A 21,857-nucleotide genomic window follows, 5' to 3' on the forward strand; every position below is an offset into this window, starting at 1 on the left:
CAGGGGTCAAGGATCCCTGTCTCCAGGGCTAGAGGAGGTGGTGGCCGTGGAGAGAAGGGGGAGTCGGGAAATCCCCTCACGGATGGGCGGGACCCCCAGGCCCAGGCAGTTCCGGAAGGAAGCATGACACACATTTCTGAGAGCTATCGGAAGAGACAAATCCCAGACACATGGTGGCAATGACAGCAGCAACAGTCTGAAGATGTCCTAATTGTGTCCCCGGGTACAGTGAGCCAGAGATGCGTTTGGCTCTGCCACGGGTGACAGCCAGCCGGGAAAGCATCGGGAGAGGATTTTCTCCGTCAAAACCCTGCAGCGATGGTTACTACGGTGACTGCAGCCTTTGTCTGCAGGTTGTAAATTGTAATTGAAATGAGTTTTCAAGGTTGAAATAATCAGAGTTCCTCCTCATCTCCCCCATCACCTCCCCACAACTCACCCCACCTAACTGCAACCCTCCTCCCTCGCTCGCGCGCCACGCATTCTTGAAGCGGCTCCCTCACGTAAAGGAATACAAAATCAGTTACGTGTATACTCGCGCATGTACACGTCTACGCGTGCACCTGCATGCACTGATACACAAGGTCTATACACACACCCGTGTTCAAACACATATAAACACAGGTAACATATATATCGCGTGGCACTCATCCAGAGTCACCAACGGATTCACCCACTGTTGGGCCAAGAAGCCCGCAAGTGTTTTCTTTGGGAGGTGACACCCGGAAGCACCAGCAGCGGGTAGGAACCAGAAATGGGGAAGGGAGGCAGCTGATACCGGGTGGGCTCAACCCCGCTGGGGACCTTCGGGACACTGCGTCACAGACACAGCGTTGCCCATCGGAGGAGACAAACACTCTAGCTCCTGCCAATCTTGGGCCAAGGGCTGCTCCCAGGGGCATTAATTAACTCCACTGGCAGAGACAGGGTGGGGGAGCATGGAGGGGACTGGGGGGAGAGCGGCTGGCATGTCCACAGTCACAGCCACGTGTAATCCAGCAAGGTGCGTGGGCACAACACACACATCTACACGTAGAAGCCTGAATTTACATACAAATATGCAAACATACACACCAGTGTTCACCCCTTGGGCAGACTTCCGGGGAGAAGCGTAAGAGGGTCCCAGGATCCGCCCAGCTGGGCCTGTCTCCTGGCTCCGCCACGGACCAGCTCTATGACCTAGGTCAAGTGAGATCTCCATTCCTCAAATATAAATTCGAGGTACTCATACCGACCTTGAGGGGCCAGCAGGAGGATGAAGGAGGCACAGACATAACACACAGCATCATACCTTATATACAGAAGGGCTTTGTAAACCTGTTTCCTGTCCTCCCGGGCCCTCCTCCCCTGGGCAGCATCCCACAGCCAGGGACCTCTCCCCAAGCCCGGGCACCCCTTCTGTCCTGCCTACGGCCTGGCACAGGCTGGCTCTCCTTCTCTCCAGTTGAGATAAGCGTGGGGTGCCCACCCCAGGCAGACAGGGGCCCAGGTCAGCCCGCCCGCCGATACGCAGATGGGGGGACAAAGCTGCTTTCTGGCCATCCCCCTCTTTCCTGACCGCCTGTGGTTGAGGCATTCTCCCTGTCACCTCCCTGAAACACACAGGTTTCTCTGAGGGTCCCCTGAGTCCTGCTCCTGAGGCTGGGCTCCACGCTCCCCAGTCCTGCCCGTCGTGCCCCAAAATCACATGACAGGCTGTCCCTTGTCCAGGGTCCCATTCCTATTCTTCAGCCTCATACCCTGGTTCCTGCTGAGCCCTGCCCTCCATCAAGACACCTGCTTTCCAGTCTGAGGTATCTCTAACTCAGCCTGGTCCCCTCTGTCCCTCAGCCTGTTTCTCCAAACCCAGCATCCACTCTTTCCTCTCTGTCCCAGGGAACCACCTCAGGTGTCTCCGGGATTACCGGTCGGGGCAGATGGGGATCACCACCTCCGTGGCACGAGGTAAGGTGACCTGGCCAGTCGAGGCGGACTCCTGTCTCCCAGCTGTTCTCTCTGGCTCTGTGGTGGTACACTCCAGCTGCAGGCCCCTTTCGAAGGTAAACAATTCTTGCGGACCCGCAAGAATATGACCCCAGGATGAAAATATTGACATTGGAAGTTGGTGGTCCCGCTGTGACAGAGACTTCCAATTGCAAATGACCACAGCAGCAGAGAAGCTCTGTCTCTGAAATTGGTAAAGATACCTTCCGGAAGGTCGCTGCATGAAAAAGCGAAGTTCAAGTCTCATCCTGGAACTCCTAGGTCCCTGAGAGTCTGACTTCAAGCACGTGTCTCCAGATGTTCACAGATCCCCAGTTCGAGAAACAGGATATGTGTGTCGGGGCCAGATGGGAGCAGCCTGAACCTCCCCCGCCCCCCCCCCCCCCCCCCGTTCGGCCTCTTGCAGACCTGGCAAGTTGCTTAGCATCTCTGAGTTCTGGTCCCCTGGTCTGTGAAAGGCACCCGGCACCCAGGACCACTAGACAAGAGTAATACCTGGAGAAGAGCAAGCAAGGCTGTTCTCTGCCCCTTGCCGATTCTAAGACCTGTGCACCTCTGCCCAGGAGGAGAGCCTGGGCTTAACTCTCCTGGACAGGGTAGGACGGGACCTGGGGGCAAAGGGGAGGCAGCTCCAGGGACGGGAAACACAGTCGCCCCACATGGTTGCCTCCTTTCCCCCATCACCCAGTCATGTTCCTTCCTCTTCCGGCAGAACCTGGCTTTCCCTCCAGTGGATCTTTCCCATCGGCGTGGAAATATGCTGTCATTCCCCCCATTTAAACAAACAAAACCCCTCTCTTGACACACACACCCCGCCCCCAGCTAGCATCCCTCTTTCTCTGTGTACAATGGAACTTCTCGAAAGCATTGTTCCTACCCACCATCGTCAATTTCTCTCCCTTGTCTTCCTGATCAACTCCAATCCTGGTCTGGCACCCATCTCTCCAAGGAGTCTCCCCACGCTGCCAAATCCCCTCACCCATTCTCCATCCCATCTCACCTGCAGCGTGACCATGCATGACGGGGACCGAGCTCTGGTCTCCACTCCTGTGCCGGCTCCTCTCCCCACCCCTTGACATCTCAGTGTCCAGGGCTCAGTGCAGGGACCCCAACGATACTCCCTCCCTTGGTGTCCCCAGCCAGCCCCATCCATGTACTGACAACTCCCCAAATCCCAAGGCCAGCCAGGCTTCTACACCCACATCCAACAGGCATCTCAGGCCTAAACTGAGCTCCTGGCTGCCCCCCCCCACCCCAGCCCAACCTTCCTCCACCCATCTCGTGCATGCCCAAGAACCATGCAGCCACCCTTGATTTACTGTCCTCTTTCTCTCACCTCGAATCCTTCAGCAAACTCCACGGCCACTCTGCCAAACGGACAAAGAAATCTGACCCCTTCCCACCTCCAGGGCCACCACCTGCTCCAGGCCCCATTACCTCCTGCCCAGGCTACAGCACCGGCCTCTGAACTGGTCTCCCACTCTACCCTCACCCCACCTCCTCTCCAGGCCGCAGAGTGAGCTTGTGAGAACAGGAATCGGATCACATCAATCCTCTTTTCAAACCCCGCAATGGCTTTGTCTCATTTTGCATAAAAGACTAAATCCCGACAAACTGCCTACAAGGCCCACTGGGATGGGCCAGCCAGCCCCGCCTCTCTAACCTCACCTCCTTCCTGTTAATACTCTCCGCTTCAACCACTGGGCCCTCCTCACTGCTCCCCAGGCCTGCCAGGTGTGAGCCTGCCTCCAGACCTTTGCACGCACTGTGCCCTCCGCCTGGCAAGCTCGTTCCTGGGTCTCCACACGGCTGGCTCTCTCACTACCTTTGGGTCTTGGCTCAAGCATCACCTTCTCTGCAAGAACGTCTGACCTCACGATTTAAAAGCACAACCTCCCTGATCCCCCAGAACTTTCCATTTCCTTCCAAGTGACTTCCTGAGTCTGCTCTCTCCAGGCTCACGGTTCGGCCCTCCCTGGAGACCCGTGGCACTGACTGCTGAGGCTATCCTACCCACCGTCACCTTGTCTGAAAAGCTGTATTGTCTCCCAGCTGCAGTGAGAGCTCCCCGGGCAGGCCAGTGGCCCTTACAGAGTCCAGCTCGGGGGTGGCATGCAATCAGCCTCCGTGAAAGCCGCTGGAACCAGTGAGAAGCGGCACTGGGGGCCGGGGGCTGGCAGGGAGCCCTCCGGCCACCAAGTGGCTGATGGCTTGAGTAAAGACGAATTGCTCTAATGGGTGGCACAGGTTGGCACCCGCTGGAGATAATGGGTAATCCCAAATGTTGGTCTTCCCTCCTTCCCCCAGGAAGGAGGCTTTCTCAGGTTCCTTTGGGAATGTGCGAATAGGAAGATCCTTCAAAGCCAGGCTTGGAATACCCAGGAAGGCCCCAGGGCTAGGACATCAGCGGCTCTGAGGCGGGATATTTGTGGAGCTGGACCGGCCAGGTTCAAATCCCAGCCTCTGCTACGCATGATCTTGTGACTTTGGGCAAGTCTTTAGCCTCTCTGTGCCTCAGTTTCCTCATCTGTAAAAGAGGTTGCCGGGAAGATTAAAAGCAAACCACTAGAACAGAGCTTGACAAGTAACAAATGCCATCTAACGACTAGCTGTTGTTACCATTGGTGGTGGTGGTGTGGCTGTTAGCGTGGTCTGCGTGACAGGAGTCTCCCCACACATCCCAGCTGCCATGAGGCCACCCTCCCTCTCGGAGTTCCCAGCCCCTGGGAACAGCAGGCAGTAAATTTCTCCTGTTTCCTCATAAACCGGGCCTTCCTCTGCTCAGCCATCACCTGGCTGGCAGGCTGTCAAAAAGATAGATGCTACATCTGCCTTGTTTACGGCTTTAATTCCCGAACCCTCTCTGCGTGCTCCCAGGGAGGGGCCCGGGAGATGGGGAGGGCTCCCCTGGGCCTTGACAGCTGCAAAGACTCCCCACTCAGGGACCCCTACCTGGCTCAGGTGCAGGGTGGTCCCTGGGCAATTTGCAAGCGCTCCCCACAGATCACTTCCATCCCTTCCCTGGGAAAAGGGGAGCGAGACAGCTCTGCTGGGACGGGGATGGCCATGGGTACCGTGATTCCCGTTTTACAGGTGAGGAAACCGAGGCCTCAAGAGGTAAAACGCCCCGCCAAGGTCCCACAGCTAGGAAGCGGCCGCACCAGGTCTCACACCCAGGTCTGCTCTCACCCTTACCATTTGGAGACATACCAGCCCGATCTCCAAATGCCAATATCTGCTGCTCTTTTGAGACTATGTCCGGTCACAGCCGTTCTCTCCCCAGCCATTCGGCACGCAGGCTGGAGGTGCTGGGGAAGTGGCGCCCTCCAGGAGCGGCATGTGGGACTGAAACAGGCAGAGGCCAACTGCAGAATCTGTTTGCATCAAGGGGACCAGAGTGGGCCAATAGGAGGCCACCAGTGCTGAGGGGCAGGCGTCCTGGAAGAAGTAAGTGGGAAGCCAGACTCTGGAGACAGCCTGGGGGTACGTAGAGAACAGAGAGCCTGCCTGGGCTGGCGGGGCGGGGGTGGGGGGGGGTGGGGGGGTGGGGGGGGTGGGGGGAGCGGCAAGACTGAGGGGGCCTGGAGAAGTGGGAAGGAAGGAGAGACAGCAGCACCAGCCCTAGGGCCGGGCTGCCTGGGTATAAATCCAGTTCCGCCAATTTTCTAGTGCTACGATGTTCTCAAACGGCCTCAGTAGCCTCTTCCGTAAAATGGGTTCTGCACCTGTGCCTTTACCAACTGTCCTCTCGCATCCGGGATCCTACAGCTGACGGAATTGGTACCAACAGACTTGGAAATCCCCCTCTCCCACTCACCCTCCACATCAACAACCACTGTACCAACACTGATCATACACATCATTTTGCAGCCAGCCTCTTCGTGCACGGTATCCCCCCGCCCCCCATCCTCACCACAGCCCACGGAGATGGGCAGTGACTCCCCTGCCTTCTCTGACAATCGGAGAGGTGAAATGACCTGTCCAAGGTCTCACAGCAGGGAGGACACAGAGTTCAGATCCAGACCCGGGGATGAGTCCTTCCCCTGCCCTCCCCGCCCCCACCACCAGCTGTCCCGGGGCAGAGCAGCACTCTGTGGGTGTCACCCGGCCCCCCCCCCCCCCAGGCCTAAGACATTCTCCTAAGGGAGCGGCTCAGCTCAAACCTGGGCGGGGCCATGGGAAGCCAGAGCCGCCTCCCCCTCACCCAGGGTGTGTCTCAGGCCAACGAGCGAACATTCCTGGCTGTAGCCCTGCTCCTCACGTTAGCCCGAGATAGACGGGCTCACCGTGCCTGACCTGGGGCCACGCCGGGACTCTTGCCAGCCTCTCCTGGGGCTTCAGCTGCAGCAGGAGGGCTCAGGGTCAGCTGTATCGTGCTGTCCTTCTCCTCACCACCTGTGTTCATGCAAGCCTCAGCTCTTTTGTTCATGCCTTCCCCCAGTCTGCAGGTCTGGGGTGCAAGCCGTCCTCCCTCCCATCACCGCCTCTCCCTCTGAGCCAGGGGCTACCACATTTTACTGCACAGTAGAACCACCTGGGGGACTTTTTAAAAAAATCCCGATGCCCAGGTTGCACCCAGAACCAACTCCCTCAGAATGTCTGGGGGTGGGAGTCAGGCATCGGTAGCTTTAAAAGCTCCCACGGAAATTCACCGTGAACAAGGCTGTCCCCGCCCCGGTTCCCAACCCTAGGTACACATAAAATCACCTGGGGGAGCTTTCCCAAAACCCGCAGGCCAGGCCCCACCCCTCAGGTTCTGATGTAACGGGTCTGGGGTGGTGCTGGTATAGTTTTAAAAGCTCCCAGGTGATTCTGATGCACAGCCGGGCCTGAGAGCCACCATTTCCCAATTCATCAAGTGCTTCCATTAATACTTCGTCACTTCCACCCCGAGATACCCTCTGGCCCGGTTCACCATCGACCCCATTTCTCAGATAAGAAAGCAAAGGCCCAGAGAGGTCACAAAGCGTGCCTCAGGCTCGCAGGGAAGCTCTACACTCTTCTGGATTCTGCTCTAGGCCTCCTTCCCCCACCTGCTCCTACAGCCCAAACATCTCCCTCGGGGCTGCGGAGACGTACCCCTCTCCCCAGTTCACCAGCGCGGCGGGAGACGTTTGCGAATCCCGAGACCTGGGCGTCTGGGTAGAGCCTACGGGGGCTGACCAAGGCCCTCTCCCTCCCGCCCCTCCCAGACCAAGAGGTGACTCCAGAAAGCCCCTCGCCTTTGGCGGGCTAGACACGGGAGGCCCCAGATACCCATCTTGCCCCAGCTCCAGTCTCACCTATTCCCATCCTCGAGTCAGGCCTGGTGACCTGTGATCAGGGTGAACTCACCATTTTCCAAGGCCACTTGGGCGCTTTTAAGGATAAAAGGGATGTGTTCAAAAATTATGCCCAGGAGAAAAGGGGTGAACAAGAAGCTCGGTCACCCATGAAGGTTCAGTCTCCTGTGCTCAGGCATGTTTGCACTTCTTGAACCTCCCCTGTGATCACTGCCTGATGAAGGCACTTGCTGTGCAGCCTTCGGCAAGTTGCTTGGCCTCTCTGACTCCCCGTAGTATCCTGTATAATACGGGGACCACAAAAGCCCCTAGAGCTGTTTTAAGAGTGAAGTGAGATAATGTCTGTAAAGTATCTGGGACACAACAGAGACTTGACACACAGTGGTATTTATGGTTATTAGCTCATCCAGGAACACAAGCCCCCACATAAGACAAATACACACATACGCCTTCTCCCTTAGACATACCAACTCATGCACATACACAATCACGCACACCCGTGTGTGCACACACACACCGCCACATACACCCACACATGAGCTTGCCTGCTGGGCCCCGGGGGATACCCATGGTCCTAAGTGGCCAATATTCCTGATTCCCAGAGAGCCCTGGCCACCAGAGGGCAGCATCCACCTCACCTGCCCACCAACCTGATCCCGCTTCCTCCTCCCCCAGCCCTGGGGGTCTCCCCACCGCCTAACATTCCATGCAGCATGTCCCTGCACCCAGTCAGGTGGCCCTGTGCTCATCTGGCCCTCCTCCCAAGCTACACAGAATAGCCCAGAAGGGTACAAGAGGGACTTCACCACCCTCACATAGGTACCACTCATGTTGAAGACACCCGGAGCCCCCTCAAAGTCACTGAGGCAGGATCCTGCTGCAGGACTGCCCAGACCGAGAGCACACAAGGACCCACACCTGAATGTATACAAACGTGAACACACCATGATGGCTACCCTAGGGGACTTAGGGCCTGGAGCTCAGACCTGAGTTCAAATCCTGCTCAACCACCCTCCATCTATGAGAACTCAGGTCCCTTTACTTGTCTTCTCCTAGCCTCTTTTCCAATCTGTAAAACGGACCCATTGTCCCATCCTCCTGGGGCTCATTCCCTATCCTTTTCAGGACTATGCCCGAAAGCCACCTTTACAGGAAGGCCATCTCTCTTTTTTTTGGTTTGTTTTGTTTTGTTTCTACTGCACATTTGCTTTCTGGCATATTCTAGAGTTGATTTATTTATCTCGATTAAACGTTTTCCTACTAGGATAAAAATTCCAAGAGATGTTTGACTCTTTCATTCGGTGCTATATCCACAGCGCTTAGAACAGGGCCAGGCACACCCTGAGAATCAAACTGGCGTTCGTTGAATGGCTGATGGAACCGAGAGGTTTCTGCACAATGCTCGCACCGGTGAGCTTCTGGACTCCCACACAGGGCAGCTGGGGTCAATTCTGTGGGCTCGTCCTAGGGACATCCAGATGGACCCCGAGGTGGCCACGGGCCGGAGGGAAACTCTGCCGAGATCCAGGAGCCCCTTCCCCCCACCATCCCCAGCAACATCAAGGATGCATGAGAGCACTTTGAGTTTCTCGGATTCTGAGCCCTCCCACACCCAAGGCCTCCATCCAGAATGGCCCTGAACCGCCCCCTCAGACCCCGCCCCCAGGCTCCACCCCCCCCACGGCCCGCCCCACTCCTGCGGTAGGGCCAGCCCCCCACCCCCCAGGCGCAGCCTGGCCCCGCCCCGCGCGTGCTCACTGGTGCACTTCTTGACGTGGCTGCCCTTTTTGAGCGCGTGGCGGCTGAGCTTGCAATGGAAGTTGTCCTCCCAGAACTCGGCAAACCAGATGTTGCGCCGGTTGTTGTCCAGCGTGCGGCTGGAGAAGTAGCGGTCGAAGCCTGGCAGGGAACCAACCAAGACGTCAGGGCCTCGCGCCCCCCTTCCCCACCTGCCCCCGGCCCTTGCCGCCTCCGCTACCCAGAGATTTAGGGATGGCCCAAGCAGAGGGAGGGAGGAAGGGAAGAGCGTAGCCTCTGATCCAGGGCCCGGCCGGGGAAAAAAACAAAATGTGGAGCTTTTCGTTTCATTCAAGATGAAAAGAGCTGTATTAAGTCCCAGGGGGAGCACGTGTAATCTTACAACTGCTGCCTTTATGGAAGAGAAGTGCCCGGTGAGGTGCTTTGCCTTTTAACCACCAGAATGCTAATATCGGGCCTCTGTGTGAAGGAGCCACCTGGGCGTCCTGCGATCAGAACAGAGAGTCTGGTGGGGGCTGCCCAAAGCTGGGAGCACCTAAGCTCTCTGGTTCTGAAAAGAGCAGACGAGAGGGGAGGGGATGACCCAGGTCACACAGCAAGACCAGGGCCTAGATCTTCTGCCGTCAAGTTCAGAACTGCCCCATCGTTGACAGACACGGCTTCCTCCTTCAGATGTTCCAAAGAGGACTCACCAACACAGCTCTAAGCCCAGAACCAGCCCCCGCGCCCCCGGGGTGGGCAGGCTGGCGGGTGAAGAATGCCTCGGCTCTCCTCCCAGTGCCCCTTCTGTATTGATGACTGTTCCAGGTAATGTGCCCAGTTGACTGGGCTCTTTGGGGTGGGCCAAAAGTTCCAGAAGTTCAGTAGGGTCCACACCATGTGGTGAGCTTCCTGTCTAGGGCCGGGTTCAAGTGGAGGCTCAGTGGCTGTAGGAGCCAGCTGCAGGAGAAAAGCTGACATCGGTGAGGGACTGGGCTAGGGCAGGGTCTCCCAGCCTTGGTGCTCTGGACACTTGGGGCCCCATCATTCTCTGTTGTGGGGAACTGTCCTGTGCAGTGCAGGATGTGAACAGCATCCCTAGACTCCACCCACTCGATGCCCGTAGCATCACTGCCTCCCCCCCCCCCCCCCGTTGTGACAACCAAAAATGTCTCCAGACATTGCCAAAGGGCATTTGGGGGTCAAATCACCCCCAGGTGAGAAGCACTGCTCAAAGTCTTCTCTAATATCCCAGAGAGGAAAGGGACTTTGTCAAGCAAGTTCTGGGGTTCTAATCCCAGCTATGCGACTTAATAGCCACTATATGTCACTTAATCTCTCTGAGCCTTAATGCATTCATTTACTAAATGTGGATAAAAGTGTCCTGTGGGGTTGCTGAGAAGACTAAATGAGATGTCTACCAATAGCCAGAGTTACTGTTATTTTGTATTTACTATGGCTCGAGGCTGAGAACGGTAATGTGGAAACTTCTGTGGCCTGTACTCCCTCTGCCTCAGGGCAAAGAGAGAACACTGCTGCGTGACCTTGAGCAAGTGCCTCCCATGCTCCGGCCTTGGTGTCTTGGAAAGTTCGGTGGAGACGGATGTCTGCAGGCCTTCCCAGCTCCATCAGTGCTGGATTCTATTTAACGAAGCAAGAGCAGGGGAGAAGGCTCTGGGAGCCTGCCTCCCCTGTGGTGAGGACAGTGAGATCCCTGCCAAATTGGGCCATTAATGGGAACTTCACGCCTCACTCACAGCGAGGTTCTAGCCAGGGCAGCCCGTCCCTGCCCAGGGTGATTGTGGGTTCTGCCCCAAGAAGAAGGGATGCCGGGCAGGACAGGCCCAACCCCAACACCACCCAGGGCTTGCCAGACCCAGGCAGCCCTGCAGGGAGAACCCTGCCCCCCCACCCCCACCCCCCGCACAGCACCCTCTTCTTGTCACCTGCTGGGAGCTCCCAGCCCCTTCTGACAGAGGACTTGCCCCAGGCAGGGCGAGGGCCTTGCCTCTTCGTCCCAGATGAGAGAAGTGTTTGGGGATGAAGGAAAGTCCTTGATAAATAAGCTTCCTGTATGTGCCACACGTGCCCCATGTTCCCCACGCCCAAAAATATCTGAGAAGGGAGAAGAAAGGTGCTGAATCTGGATTTGAATCCCAGCGGGGCTGAGTGTAGCCAGAAAGGCCGCGCAGCCTAGAACATCAGCACAAAGAAGGTGTGGGCCAAGGTGGAGGAAAGAGGCGGGACGCGGGAAGATGAGGATTGGGCGAGGCATGGAGGAGGGGGACGGAAGGAGGAACAGCTGGGGATGACCCCGACAGTGGCGGCAGGCAAGAGCGGCGGGCGCGCGGGCCCCGGGGCTGCCGGGCCTACCTCGCACAGACATCCTCTTGGGGAGGATGGTGACGGCGCCCTCCGCCACCTCCTCCAGGTGCAGCACAGGTGCGCTCTTGGAGCCCCAGCTGTCCGAGCCCATCCAGAAGAAGTGGCCTGTCTGATTAGCCTTCCGTGCTGCCTCCAGCACATGCCTGTGGGAACACACGCCAGCCCAGCCCAGCCGTGTCTGCCCGTGCAACTGCCCCTCCCTGGCCACACCTGCTTGGGGGCCCTTGGCTGACCCTGCCCAGACACACACCTGTCCCCCCAGGCCCATCGTTCCCCCTGCCCCACACCTGCCTACAGGCCCATGGCCGCCCCCCTCTCAACCCATACCTGTTCCTGTAGCCCCTGACTGTCCCTTGGGCCCACCCCTGCCCACAGGCCCAGCATGCTCCCCCAGACCCACTCCTGCCCCCAGGAACACGTCTGTCCTTGCACAGTACGTGCCCCGTATCTGACTCAGGCCCCTGGAACTACATCTACCCAGCCTGGATCTTCTCGGGTTCGTGTCACCCGGCCCTAATCCCACGACCACATCTCTTGGATCCTTTTCACATGTACATGTGTGCACATGCGAACACACACACACACACACACACACACACACACATCACTTTACACCCTTACTCCTCTGCACTTGGGCCAGCAGAGCCCTCTCCACCCCACCTCTTCCGGTGCCAAAAGCCCAGGGCCTCCAAAGAGCTGCTTTCCACACCCTCCTGGATGGAGGGTGTCACAGTCCTACTGTGACATTGGTCGTAATCAAATCAGGGACCCTAGAGCCCAGCACAGGGCGTGGCCCACAGGAGACGCTCAGGGATGAGAAAACCAAGGAGGACTGGGAAGAATTCCCCCAACCCAGGGCTTCCCATGGGGGGCGGGGGGGTGGGGTGGGACGGGGAGACTGGAGCACAGAGGAGGCAAGCAACTTGCTCGGGATTGCACAGCAAGTAAGAGTCTGTGATGCTGGAAAGTGGGACACAGCCAACAGGGCTTGAGAGTGGCTGCTGGGCCTGTGCAGGAGGCAGCCAGCTGGGGTGGGACAGCCTGGGGCTGCCAGGGACAAACATGTTTCCAGGCCACAGAGCCCATAACTTCCCTCCTTCAGCATCTCCCAACTCTCGATATTCCCGGTCCCCCAAATTTGCTGTAGCCCCCCACCCGCCAGGGCACATTAATCTAGCGGGGGCTGCTCAAAAGCCACACCCACAGCCCTATTAATACCCACTTGCATTTGGCCAGCCAGAGATGACCAGAGCTCCCAGGCCTCCATCCCTGCAAAGTCACCTGGGTTTATTTTTACTTCTGTTTGCTTCTGAAAATACATGTGGATTTCCAGAAATGCCTCTGCACCCCCCACCCCACGCTTCCTGCTACCGGTCCTTCTGGAGTCAGCCCTCCCCTCTGTGGGATACATGGCCCAGTGCCTTCATCTCTCCCTCCCAGCGCATGGGTCCATCTGAGCTAAGCAGGGGGCCTAGAGTGGGGTGCACCCCTGGGTGGGGTATGGGATCTGAGCGCCAGGCTTTGGGGTGGGGGCGGGGGCAGGAATGCAGGGACCAGTGATTTAAGTCAGGCAAAGAACCTCTGAAGGGGCCCTCCTGCCCCAGGAGCTGGCAGACCTGTGGGTAACAGGAATGTCCTGGGGCAGAATTTAAGGGGCCTGAAAGCCTTGACGGGGGCAGGAGCAACTTCCGGGCTCAGCAGCCTGACTCCCCCTTCCCAGCCTTTCACTGCCTGAGATACCTCCCCCTTAGAGCTGGTCTTTTGGCTTTTGAGGCCTTAATGATCTTCCAGAACTTCCCCCTCCTTCCTTGCAGGGACCTGGCAGTGACTCCTCGGGGAAGTCTGTTTTGCTGCAACTCAGGAGTCCAGGATGGGGTCCTTACCGAGTGGGGAAAGTGTCGGAGGGAACAGGACCCAGATGGACACTGGTTAGCAACAGGGAAGGAGGCGCATGGGGGCAGGGGCGGACAGGGGGCCTTGGCCGGGCTGGAGGGCAGGGGAGGCCTGAGGGCACATCACGCTATGACGCCTCAGGCCAGCTATCTGAGGGAGGACGTCTGGGGAGAATCACACCTACCGTCTCATCCTCCTCTACAAATGCAGGGCCATGCCTCCCCCACCAGACTCTGAGCTGCGTCTCCCCCCTCAGGCTGAGGCTCCCTGAGGGCAGGGCTGTGTCTCCCCTCCCCAGACTGGGGCTCCCGGAGCTCAGAGCTTGTGTCTCTCCCCCTCAGGAGAATCGCGGAGGTCTGCCCCCCCCCCCCCTTGGCCTTGATATCAGTCTGAGAGGTAGTAGCAGGGGGAAGGGCAGGAAGAAGGAAGTGGGTTAATAGGGGTGGATGCTCAGGGGTCATCTTTGAAGTGCTCCCGAGATTCTGACTCAGGACGAGAGGCAGACGTGCAGACAGGTGAGCTGGCCCAGCATTTACACTGTGTGGTCGTCGCACCCAAAGCCCACCCATTTCCTCTGCAAATGCTCAGGGAGGGGACTGAGGCTCAGGGGTGAGTGTGTACCCAAGCAGGACTAGAACCGCAGCCCAGGCCTCTTCCCACTGCTCCAAGCTTTGTCCAGGAAAGGAGGCAGGGGCTCCCCACACACTGGGCACCTGCTACGCAGGACTCTGCTCTAAGCCCTTTATGCACATTCTTGCATTCAGTTCTCAAACCTCAGGCAGGCATCATTAACCCCCCCACCGTCTTTTAAGCAATAAAGAGGCACAGAGAGGTTGAGAAGTTTGCCTCAGGTCACACTGCTAGGAGGAGGGAGAGCAGGATTAGAACCTAAGTGCTTTGGCTCAAAGCCCAGGACCTTAACTCCTCTGTTAAAGTACCGGCTTACCCCGGTTGGCAGAACGGATGTAGGAAACAGAGTAGGGGAGGCGGGAGGGGTGCCCGTTAGCAGTAGCCTGCGCCCCAGCCTGAGGGGTCTCCCAGCTCACACACTTACCCACCCCACCTCTCCGGATCCTAGGTGGGGTCAGGCTTGTCTAGCAAGGTCTCCAGCAGGACCTGCCGCTCTCCCCATGACTGGCTCCCGACCCCCACCCCACGGCCGCCTGCCCTCACCTGATGTCATCCTCATTGGCAAAGATGATGACCGCCCTGGCATTTGAGGTCTCCAGGAGGCGCCGGATGATCTTGTCAAATTCCCCAGGCTTGGGCTCCCGTGGTATCTTCACCGACTGAGCAATGCACACGCCCCCTGTGGGAAGGGCACCAGTCAGCCTGGGTGGGGGAGGGGGGGCAAGGCAGCATAGGTCTGTCCCTTCTTCACCCCACCCCCTCGGACACACACTCACTCCAGGAGACGGAGGCCAGGGGCTGCCCTTGGTCCCCCAGCTGGACCCCTAACTCCAAAGTCCTGATTTCTAGGCACAGGCTGTGTGATTAGAACAGCCACAGTACAGGGGACCTGGGTGGTTCAGTTGGTTAAGCATCCAACTGCGGCTCAGGTCATAATCTCCCGATTCACGGGTTCGAGCCCTACAGCCGGCTCTGTGCTGACAGCTCGGAGCCTAGAGCCTGCTTCAGATTCTGTGTGTGTGTGTGTGTGTGTGTGTGTGTGTGTGTGTGTGTCTGCCCCTCCCCCACTAGTGCTCTTTCAAAAAATAAATACGGTGTTAAAAAATTTTTTTACAACGGCCACACTACAAAGTTCGGTTCCACCACTCACCAGCTGGATGACCCTGGACATGTCACTTAAGTTCTCTGTGCCTCAGTTCCCCCATATATAAACAGGCTGCTAGCAAGAGACGATACAGCAGTGTTGAGGAGCTGGGCCGCCTAGGTGTCAACCTCAGCTCTGCTACTTACTACTTACTGTGTGACCGCAGGGTGGTTACTGAACCTCTCTGTGCCTCAAATACATCATCTACAAAGTGAAGATACTACTACTACTTACTTTACAGGGTTGTTACAAAGCTAAGTGAATTAGTGCACATAAATGCAATAATGTTTGGCACGTAGAGAGAGTGCTTAGTAGACGTTGGTTATTTTCATTGAGGCCACCTCCTAAGGCGTCGTGGAGCCGTAAACCTGAGAAGACAGCAAGTTGCCCACCCTGGGCCATTGCCGCCCCCCACATCCCGGGGCTCTCGTCCCCGGGCCGTGTGCTCATCAACAGGCCCCTTCGGCAAGAGCACCGTGTGGCTGCTGGCTCGTAGCCGTACATCCTGCGTGTGTACGAGCCGGGACAACCGGGTACATCCCAGGCACATCCCGGGCCGGCCGGCCATCCAGGTCTCCCCAAGCTCCTCTCCGGGCACTCACAGACTCCTCCGTAGGTAGGCTCCCCAGCTCCCACTCCACTCCTTGGCCCTGCAGGGTGCCTCTCCCCATCTTATTCGTGAGCAAATTCCCAGCTGGGAGTTCAAGAGCCATTCTAACAGAGTGCTTCAGGAGGAGCTCGGAAGGGGTCAGGGAGTCTTTGGGAGCCCCCCTGTCTCTCCTTCTTCCCTGGCCCACTGCCTGCCTGGGTCCTCGGTGAGGGGGGGGGCGTGGGGGAGACAAGAGGCCAGGGCCTGCCTATCTCCTGAGTTCATTCCCCTACAAGAAGCCCAGCCCCATGCCTGCGGGAGCATCCGGGAGGCAGCATCAATCTGAGGGCCAGGTTCACAGAATCTGTGAGGCTCACAGAAACCCTGGGAGCACTTTAGACTTTCCCCAGCCAGTCCCCAGCCTTCGACATGTCTCTCCAGGGCTGGCGGGAGACAGGTGTCATTCATGCATCCAAATCCCACCTGATCTGGCACAAAAGCACTTGTGGACCACTGTTTCTAGTATCAACGGCACCTGACAGACGAGGAACCTAAGGCTCAGAGAAAAGAAGTAGCTTGCCCAGGGCCACACGGTTCCCTGCCCCTACTGGGATACAGAGCAGGGGAGCCCCCAGGGATTAAGAACCCCAGGGCCCCAGGTGGCAGAGTCAGGGCTCGGCAGATAGAAAAGTGTGGGGGGTTATTCTTAATGAAGCAGATCCTTTATCGAAGACTGTCGGCCTTCTCTGGGTTCTGCTCAAGGGTCTCAGCCCAGCTCCACCCCAAACAGGATCCCTTGGGGACCCAGCAATGCCTCAAACCATCTACCTTGGTTGGGCACCTGGCTGCTGCTACCCCTGGGCTTCCAAATGGCCTCTCTGCCCATGCCGAGGCCACCTGATGCTTCTGCACAGGTTCCACGCACCTTTGTGTGGGGGCCTGCGCTGCGAGGGGCCCACAGTCCTGGGACACACACCCTACCCCACCAGGAAAAGTATCAAAACCCAAGCCCCACCACCCAGGAAGGGCTTCTACCCTTGGGCAGGGAGGGAGGTGGCAACCAGGAAGGGCTGCCCAAAGGCAGTGACCTGAGCTGAGTCTGAGGGAGGAGGCGTAAGCAGCCAGATGTGGGACAATGTGGGGAAAAACAAGGTACCCTCACTACAAGAGGGGTTGCTCTGCGCCAGGCACCTGCCAGGCCTGGGGCCGCACGACACACGGGCACTCTCACATCCCTGTCCCCAGGAAGTAGACCCCCTGGTTCTCCGCAGCAGGCAAAGCAGCCCTCTGCCCCTACCCACTGACCAGAACCCCCCTCCCTTACTTTCTGCCTCTTTGGGGCAGGCGGAGCTCCTCAGGTCTCTCCTTAGGCACCAAAGAAATCCCAAGCGCTACAGAAGACCATGGTCATCAGAGCTCATGGGAAAGAGAGAGGAGGAGAGAAGGAGGGAGGGTGCCTGGGTAGGACTGGTCCCTCCAGTCCCGGGTCCTGCAGAGAGAGCCAAAGGGAGCCAATCTGCTGCCCACAGCGCTGGCCCTGCACTAACGGCGGCTGGGTAGACCCTCTGCTCCCAGCTAAACCCTCCATATGGTTCCTTTCCAGTTAGAAAGTGGGCCAATTGTGACATTTCCCCCCCATCTGGAGAGACAGATGGACAAGGGGAGGCGGCTGGACGGGGGGGGTAATAAAGAGCCACCTGGCTCCAGGAGGGAGGAGGGGGGGTCAGGGCAGAAGGGAGGGAAGCAGGGAATGGGAGCGAATTGTTCTCAAACAGGGAGGAACTCACAGATAAGGCGGTCTTTCTGGGCCATGCCCGCCCCTTCCCAGGAGGATCCATGGGATGGTCCTACCTGACACCCCAGGGCATATCTTGCACGCTTCATTTTGCTGGTGAGAGAAGAATTAAGTGACCACAGCTCCGTCAGCTAGAATGTGAGCCACAAGGTGCCTGAGATGGGAGTATGGTCTGAGCAGGATACTCTTACAACCCCAAGGGAGGGAGGGGATTGGAGGGGAAGTTTGGGGGGTTACGCAGAGCTCAACAACAACCGTGAACATTTATGAAGCGTCTGACGCGCGGTGAATATTATTCTGCAAATTTTACAAGGATTCATTCATCTGGGGTGTCGTCGGCACATCGCCAATTTCTAGATGAGGAAACTGAAGCACAGAGAGTTTAAGTGGCTGCCCAAGGTCACACAGACAGTCAGTGGCGAGGTAGGGGTTGAAACGCAAGCCGTCTGTCTCCGGCAACCGCCCCTTCTGCCAGTCCAACGTGTCATGGCTTGGGCCACGTGGACAACGGGTTGGGGTACAAGGTCAAGGGTACATCCTGTGGGCCACAGACATGGGCATGTCTGAGCACACTGCCTGCTCTGGAGTAAGTGCCCTCTGGTGTCCCTGTCCCAAGGTGAGAGACCGAGTACCCACAGGGTCCCTTTGCGTGGCTGCCCAATTGTCCGCACGGCTGCTCCGGGGACCCCCGAATGGGGGATTAAGTGGCTGGCTCACCAGGGGCTCTGCTGACATGACGCAAGCTGTCAGTAGTGAGTGGCACCGAGGACCAGAGTAGCCTCAGAGGGACCAGCATTTACTGAAACGTGCACTGCAGGCCGGGCGTGCAACGAGCCCTCACACACCCTGGGGCGGGTGCTCATAGCCCCATCTTACAGAGGAGGACTGAGGCTCGGAGGTGCTAGGTAGCTGACGGAGCTGACACGGCCAGTAAGTGGGACTGCAATCTGGGTCTGTGTCCAAACCCTCTCTTAGGCTGAGAAAGAAAAGGCCTGGGTCACTGGGTCTCTCTTGACCCCTACCTCCTGCCACCCCTCCCCGGCTCCGGAAAGACTCCAAGTCAGACACCAAGCCCGCCAGCCCTCTGTCCCCTCTGTCGCCTGTGCTGTCCCCGAGGCTGCAGCTCCATCACCATCACCATGGGGACCATGGCCAACGCTCCCTGGGATGCCCTCTTCAAACCTCTCTACCGGGGACGGTGCACTTGTCTGCACCCCCTGCTCCTCTCCCCATGGCCTCTCTCAATGGATAAAGTAATAATCCAAGGGTCCATACGGAGAGCACATATAATTGAATTAAACCTAAGTGGCAAAGAACACTCTCTGATCAGAGGCTGGAGCCTCCTACCTCTCCCAGACTCCAGGCGTAGGATCGTATGAAGGAAGGGGACACGCAGGAGTCTGGGTGTGGCCCCTTAAGCCCCCCTTGGCAAGCCCCTCACTCCACACCCCAACCTCCCAGCCCCTGGCAAGCACCCCAGCTGCCAGCTACAGGCTCTGATGCCCGCCAAGTCAGTGCCTCCGCTCACAGGGCCAGGGGCAGGAAGCCACAAGCACTTGCCAAGAACATCTGAGCACATGCGGGCGTGGGGACCTCAGAGACCTCCCGGCCCAAGCTGGACAGGGAGCGAGGAGGATGAGGCCAGAGAGGAGCAGCACTTTGCCCAGGGGCACACAGCAGCTGGGGCAGACCCCACCTCCCGATGAGGCTCTCACCACTGCACCAAGGGGGTTAAAACCCAGGCCAGCCCTCTCACTGCTTCCCGCCTGCTTTGTCACAGCGTAACAGCCCAGACTAAACCCACAGTGAAGGCTGGGGCACCCCTCACCTCCCTGGGCCCCCACCAGCCCCCTCACCCCTCCAAGCTCCCTCCTGCAGTGAGTGCCCAGCGCACCCCCAGCTACAGTAGCACAGAGCCTGCCCTAGCTCCACACCTTCCCCTCGTCCTGTGCCGTCCCACCTGCCAAAACGGACTTGTCCTTGGTCCCGTCCCTCCAGGCCCTGCCTCTACTCTGAGAAAGCTGGACAGTTCCATGAGGGAGTATCCAAGGAACACTTTGGAGACCACAGGGCGACATCCGGTAAAGTGAAGTGTGCGGATTGCCTATAAGCCGGCCCGCCCCCTTCTGCGTTCCTCCCCAGAAACGCACACATGGGGAGGGGGAGCCGGCCAGACATGTACCACAGCGCCGTTCGCAATAGCAAACAAACGGAAATGACCTAAATATTTTACAACAGAAGATCGGAGAAATGGGTGTTTGCCCGATGGAAAGAAAACAGCTCTCGTGTGTCGGCCCCACAAAATCCTGGGAGGACACAAAGTCGCTCGAAAAGGCAAATCGCAACCTGATCTGTCCCATTTGTGAGGGATTTAAAGACCACATATAATAAAACAAGATGCGGTCTGTATGGAGACGCACATACCTCTGAGCAAAAGCTGTGTGAAGGCAGGAGCTTCTGTCTGCTAGATTCGTCGCGTGCTTGGTAAACGTGGACCCCAGGACCCAAGCGAGACAAACCTTCCAGGCACAAGTGGCAGTGAGGGCGCTCCAGTCCTCACGTGTGCAGCCTGATGGAGAACATGCCAGGGCACACCCCAGCCTCCCTATTTCATCTGTGAAATGGAGCTACTCAGCACTCGCAGCCCAGTGGCATCCACAGTGCCCGGGAGGGGAGGGGTGGGGGGTGCCTGTCTGGGACCACCCTTCTCCTGCCAGCCTTCTGGCTCCCGAAATCCGCTCTTCCCCTGAGAACAGGCCATGAGCTGGCCAGCTGTCCCCCGTGACTCCCCCGGCCTCCAGGCACCTGCCCCGACTTGAATGTGACATAGAGACTCCACTAGAAAACTTGATATCGGTTGCCTGTTGTATTTTGTGGTCTCTGAGCCCTTTCCACTTGCGGCCTGGTGACCTTTCCCGGTGTTCTCCAGGCCCAGCCAAGGTATCTGTGTCGGCGCCTGCCTCCAACTACGCTCCCCAAGGGCGAGGCCGGGCCTGTGCATTTGTTCGTTTGTTCATTCACTCATCCATCCATCCACATTCATTCACGCATGCATGCATTCACTCGAGAGTTGCCCTGCTCCGTTCCTGGCACAATCAGTCAGATGTTGAGAAGTGATAAGAAGTAAAATTCCTACCTTGGAGCTCACGGTCTAGCTGGGAAAGAAAGCAAGACCAGCAAAGACAGCAATGACCCCGAGGGAACATGCAAAAGGACCGGCCCTCCGGGCCAGCAGGAGCACATGGCAGAAGGCCCACCGGTGCCAGGCCCGCTGCCGGCTCGTCCTCGCTTCACGCTGCGTTCAACAACACACTGTGCCCACATGCTACCACGATTTTCCCTTCACTGAGTCTACAGATGTTTACCGAGCTTGTTAGGTACCGGGGAGGTTTTCGAGGCTAGGATACAGCCGTGAGGAGGACAGAGCCCCCCACCCTCATACAGCCCACTCCCAGTGGCAGAAAACATCTCAGAGGCAGGGCAGGGGAAGAGACGAGTAAGTAGGGTGATGTGAGGGCGGGAAGTGGGGGCCGCATCCCCTGATTCCACCCGGTTTCGTCCTAGAGGACGGGGAAGCTCAGGCCAGGCCGTGCAGCTTATTAAGAGGCACAGATTTGGACTCTGCCTTGACTTTTCCCTAGGAGCGGCTGCCTTGCCTGACAGCCAGGAACTCAAAACACTTGGACTTGTAGATCCCATCCTCAAGTGAGAGCTCGCTGTTGAAATGACCTCATTTCTCTGTCCTCCACTGCCTGGGGTTGTACGCGCTTGTTTGAGGCCGGGGACGTGGAAACCCACGGGCACTAAGGGATGCCCAGGGGGAGTCAGCCAGCCAGATTTCCTGCCTGGAGGGGTCTCCCTAATGCCCCCGTGGACTTAGGTTCACACACACTGCACCTGTGCCCACTTCTTCCTCCTCCCCACACCTCCCTGTCCCCTGCCACATGGCTCTCCCCACTCGACCTGTCTGAATAAGCATCCCCACGATCCTGCCACCCCCCCAAGCAACCCCCAGATCTCCTCCCTCCGCAGCACCCCCACTTACGGGCTGGGCCCACCCCGGAAGCCAGGGCAGGCAGAGAGCCAAGGCCCTCCCGCCAAAGCAGCCTGCTTTCCCCCAAGCCCACGAGGTGGGGCAGTCAGGGGACCTAGGCTCCCTTGTTCCTCCCCAGAGGCCTCAGCCACATCCTCCAGGCTTTGGGCATCTGTCTCCTCCTCCAAATCTCATTCCCTCCCTCACCAGGCCCTGAGAAAGGAGCTGAGCGGCCAGCACACAGGCAGAGGGGTGGGCAGAGCGGCCAGGATGGGGCACCCCAATCCATAGCACTCCCTGTCCTGGGAGGACTCCACATCCACTCCGTCTTTCTCCAGCGCCCAGAGCCCTGGGATCACACTCTGCAACCCAGGATGTCCACTTGG

At 58.0% G+C, this 21,857-nt stretch overlaps 1 protein-coding gene across 9 annotated transcripts in view; it reads right to left on the reverse strand.

The window, feature by feature from the left end:
• The window catches only part of GRM4 (glutamate metabotropic receptor 4), a 152,488-nt gene that overhangs the window by 58,545 nt on the left and 72,086 nt on the right, over positions 1-21,857 (reverse strand). For 8 of the 9 annotated variants that reach the window (XM_086706620.1, XM_086706621.1, XM_086706624.1 and 5 more), the window contains 3 exons: positions 14,454-14,589; positions 11,376-11,530; positions 9,024-9,164 (listed from right to left, as the gene is read on the reverse strand). In XM_086706620.1, the coding sequence (XP_086562746.1) occupies positions 9,024-9,164; positions 11,376-11,530; positions 14,454-14,589 (432 nt within the window). Of the gene's footprint in view, positions 1-9,023; positions 9,165-11,375; positions 11,531-14,453; positions 14,590-19,398; positions 19,527-21,857 lie in introns of those variants that run through there. The other variant, XM_086706623.1, reaches the window with a different exon arrangement.

This window comes from Puma concolor, chromosome B2 (genome assembly GCF_028749965.1).
Source record: "Puma concolor isolate L17-30 chromosome B2, mPumCon1.1.hap2, whole genome shotgun sequence".
Lineage (NCBI taxonomy): Eukaryota > Metazoa > Chordata > Mammalia > Carnivora > Felidae > Puma > Puma concolor.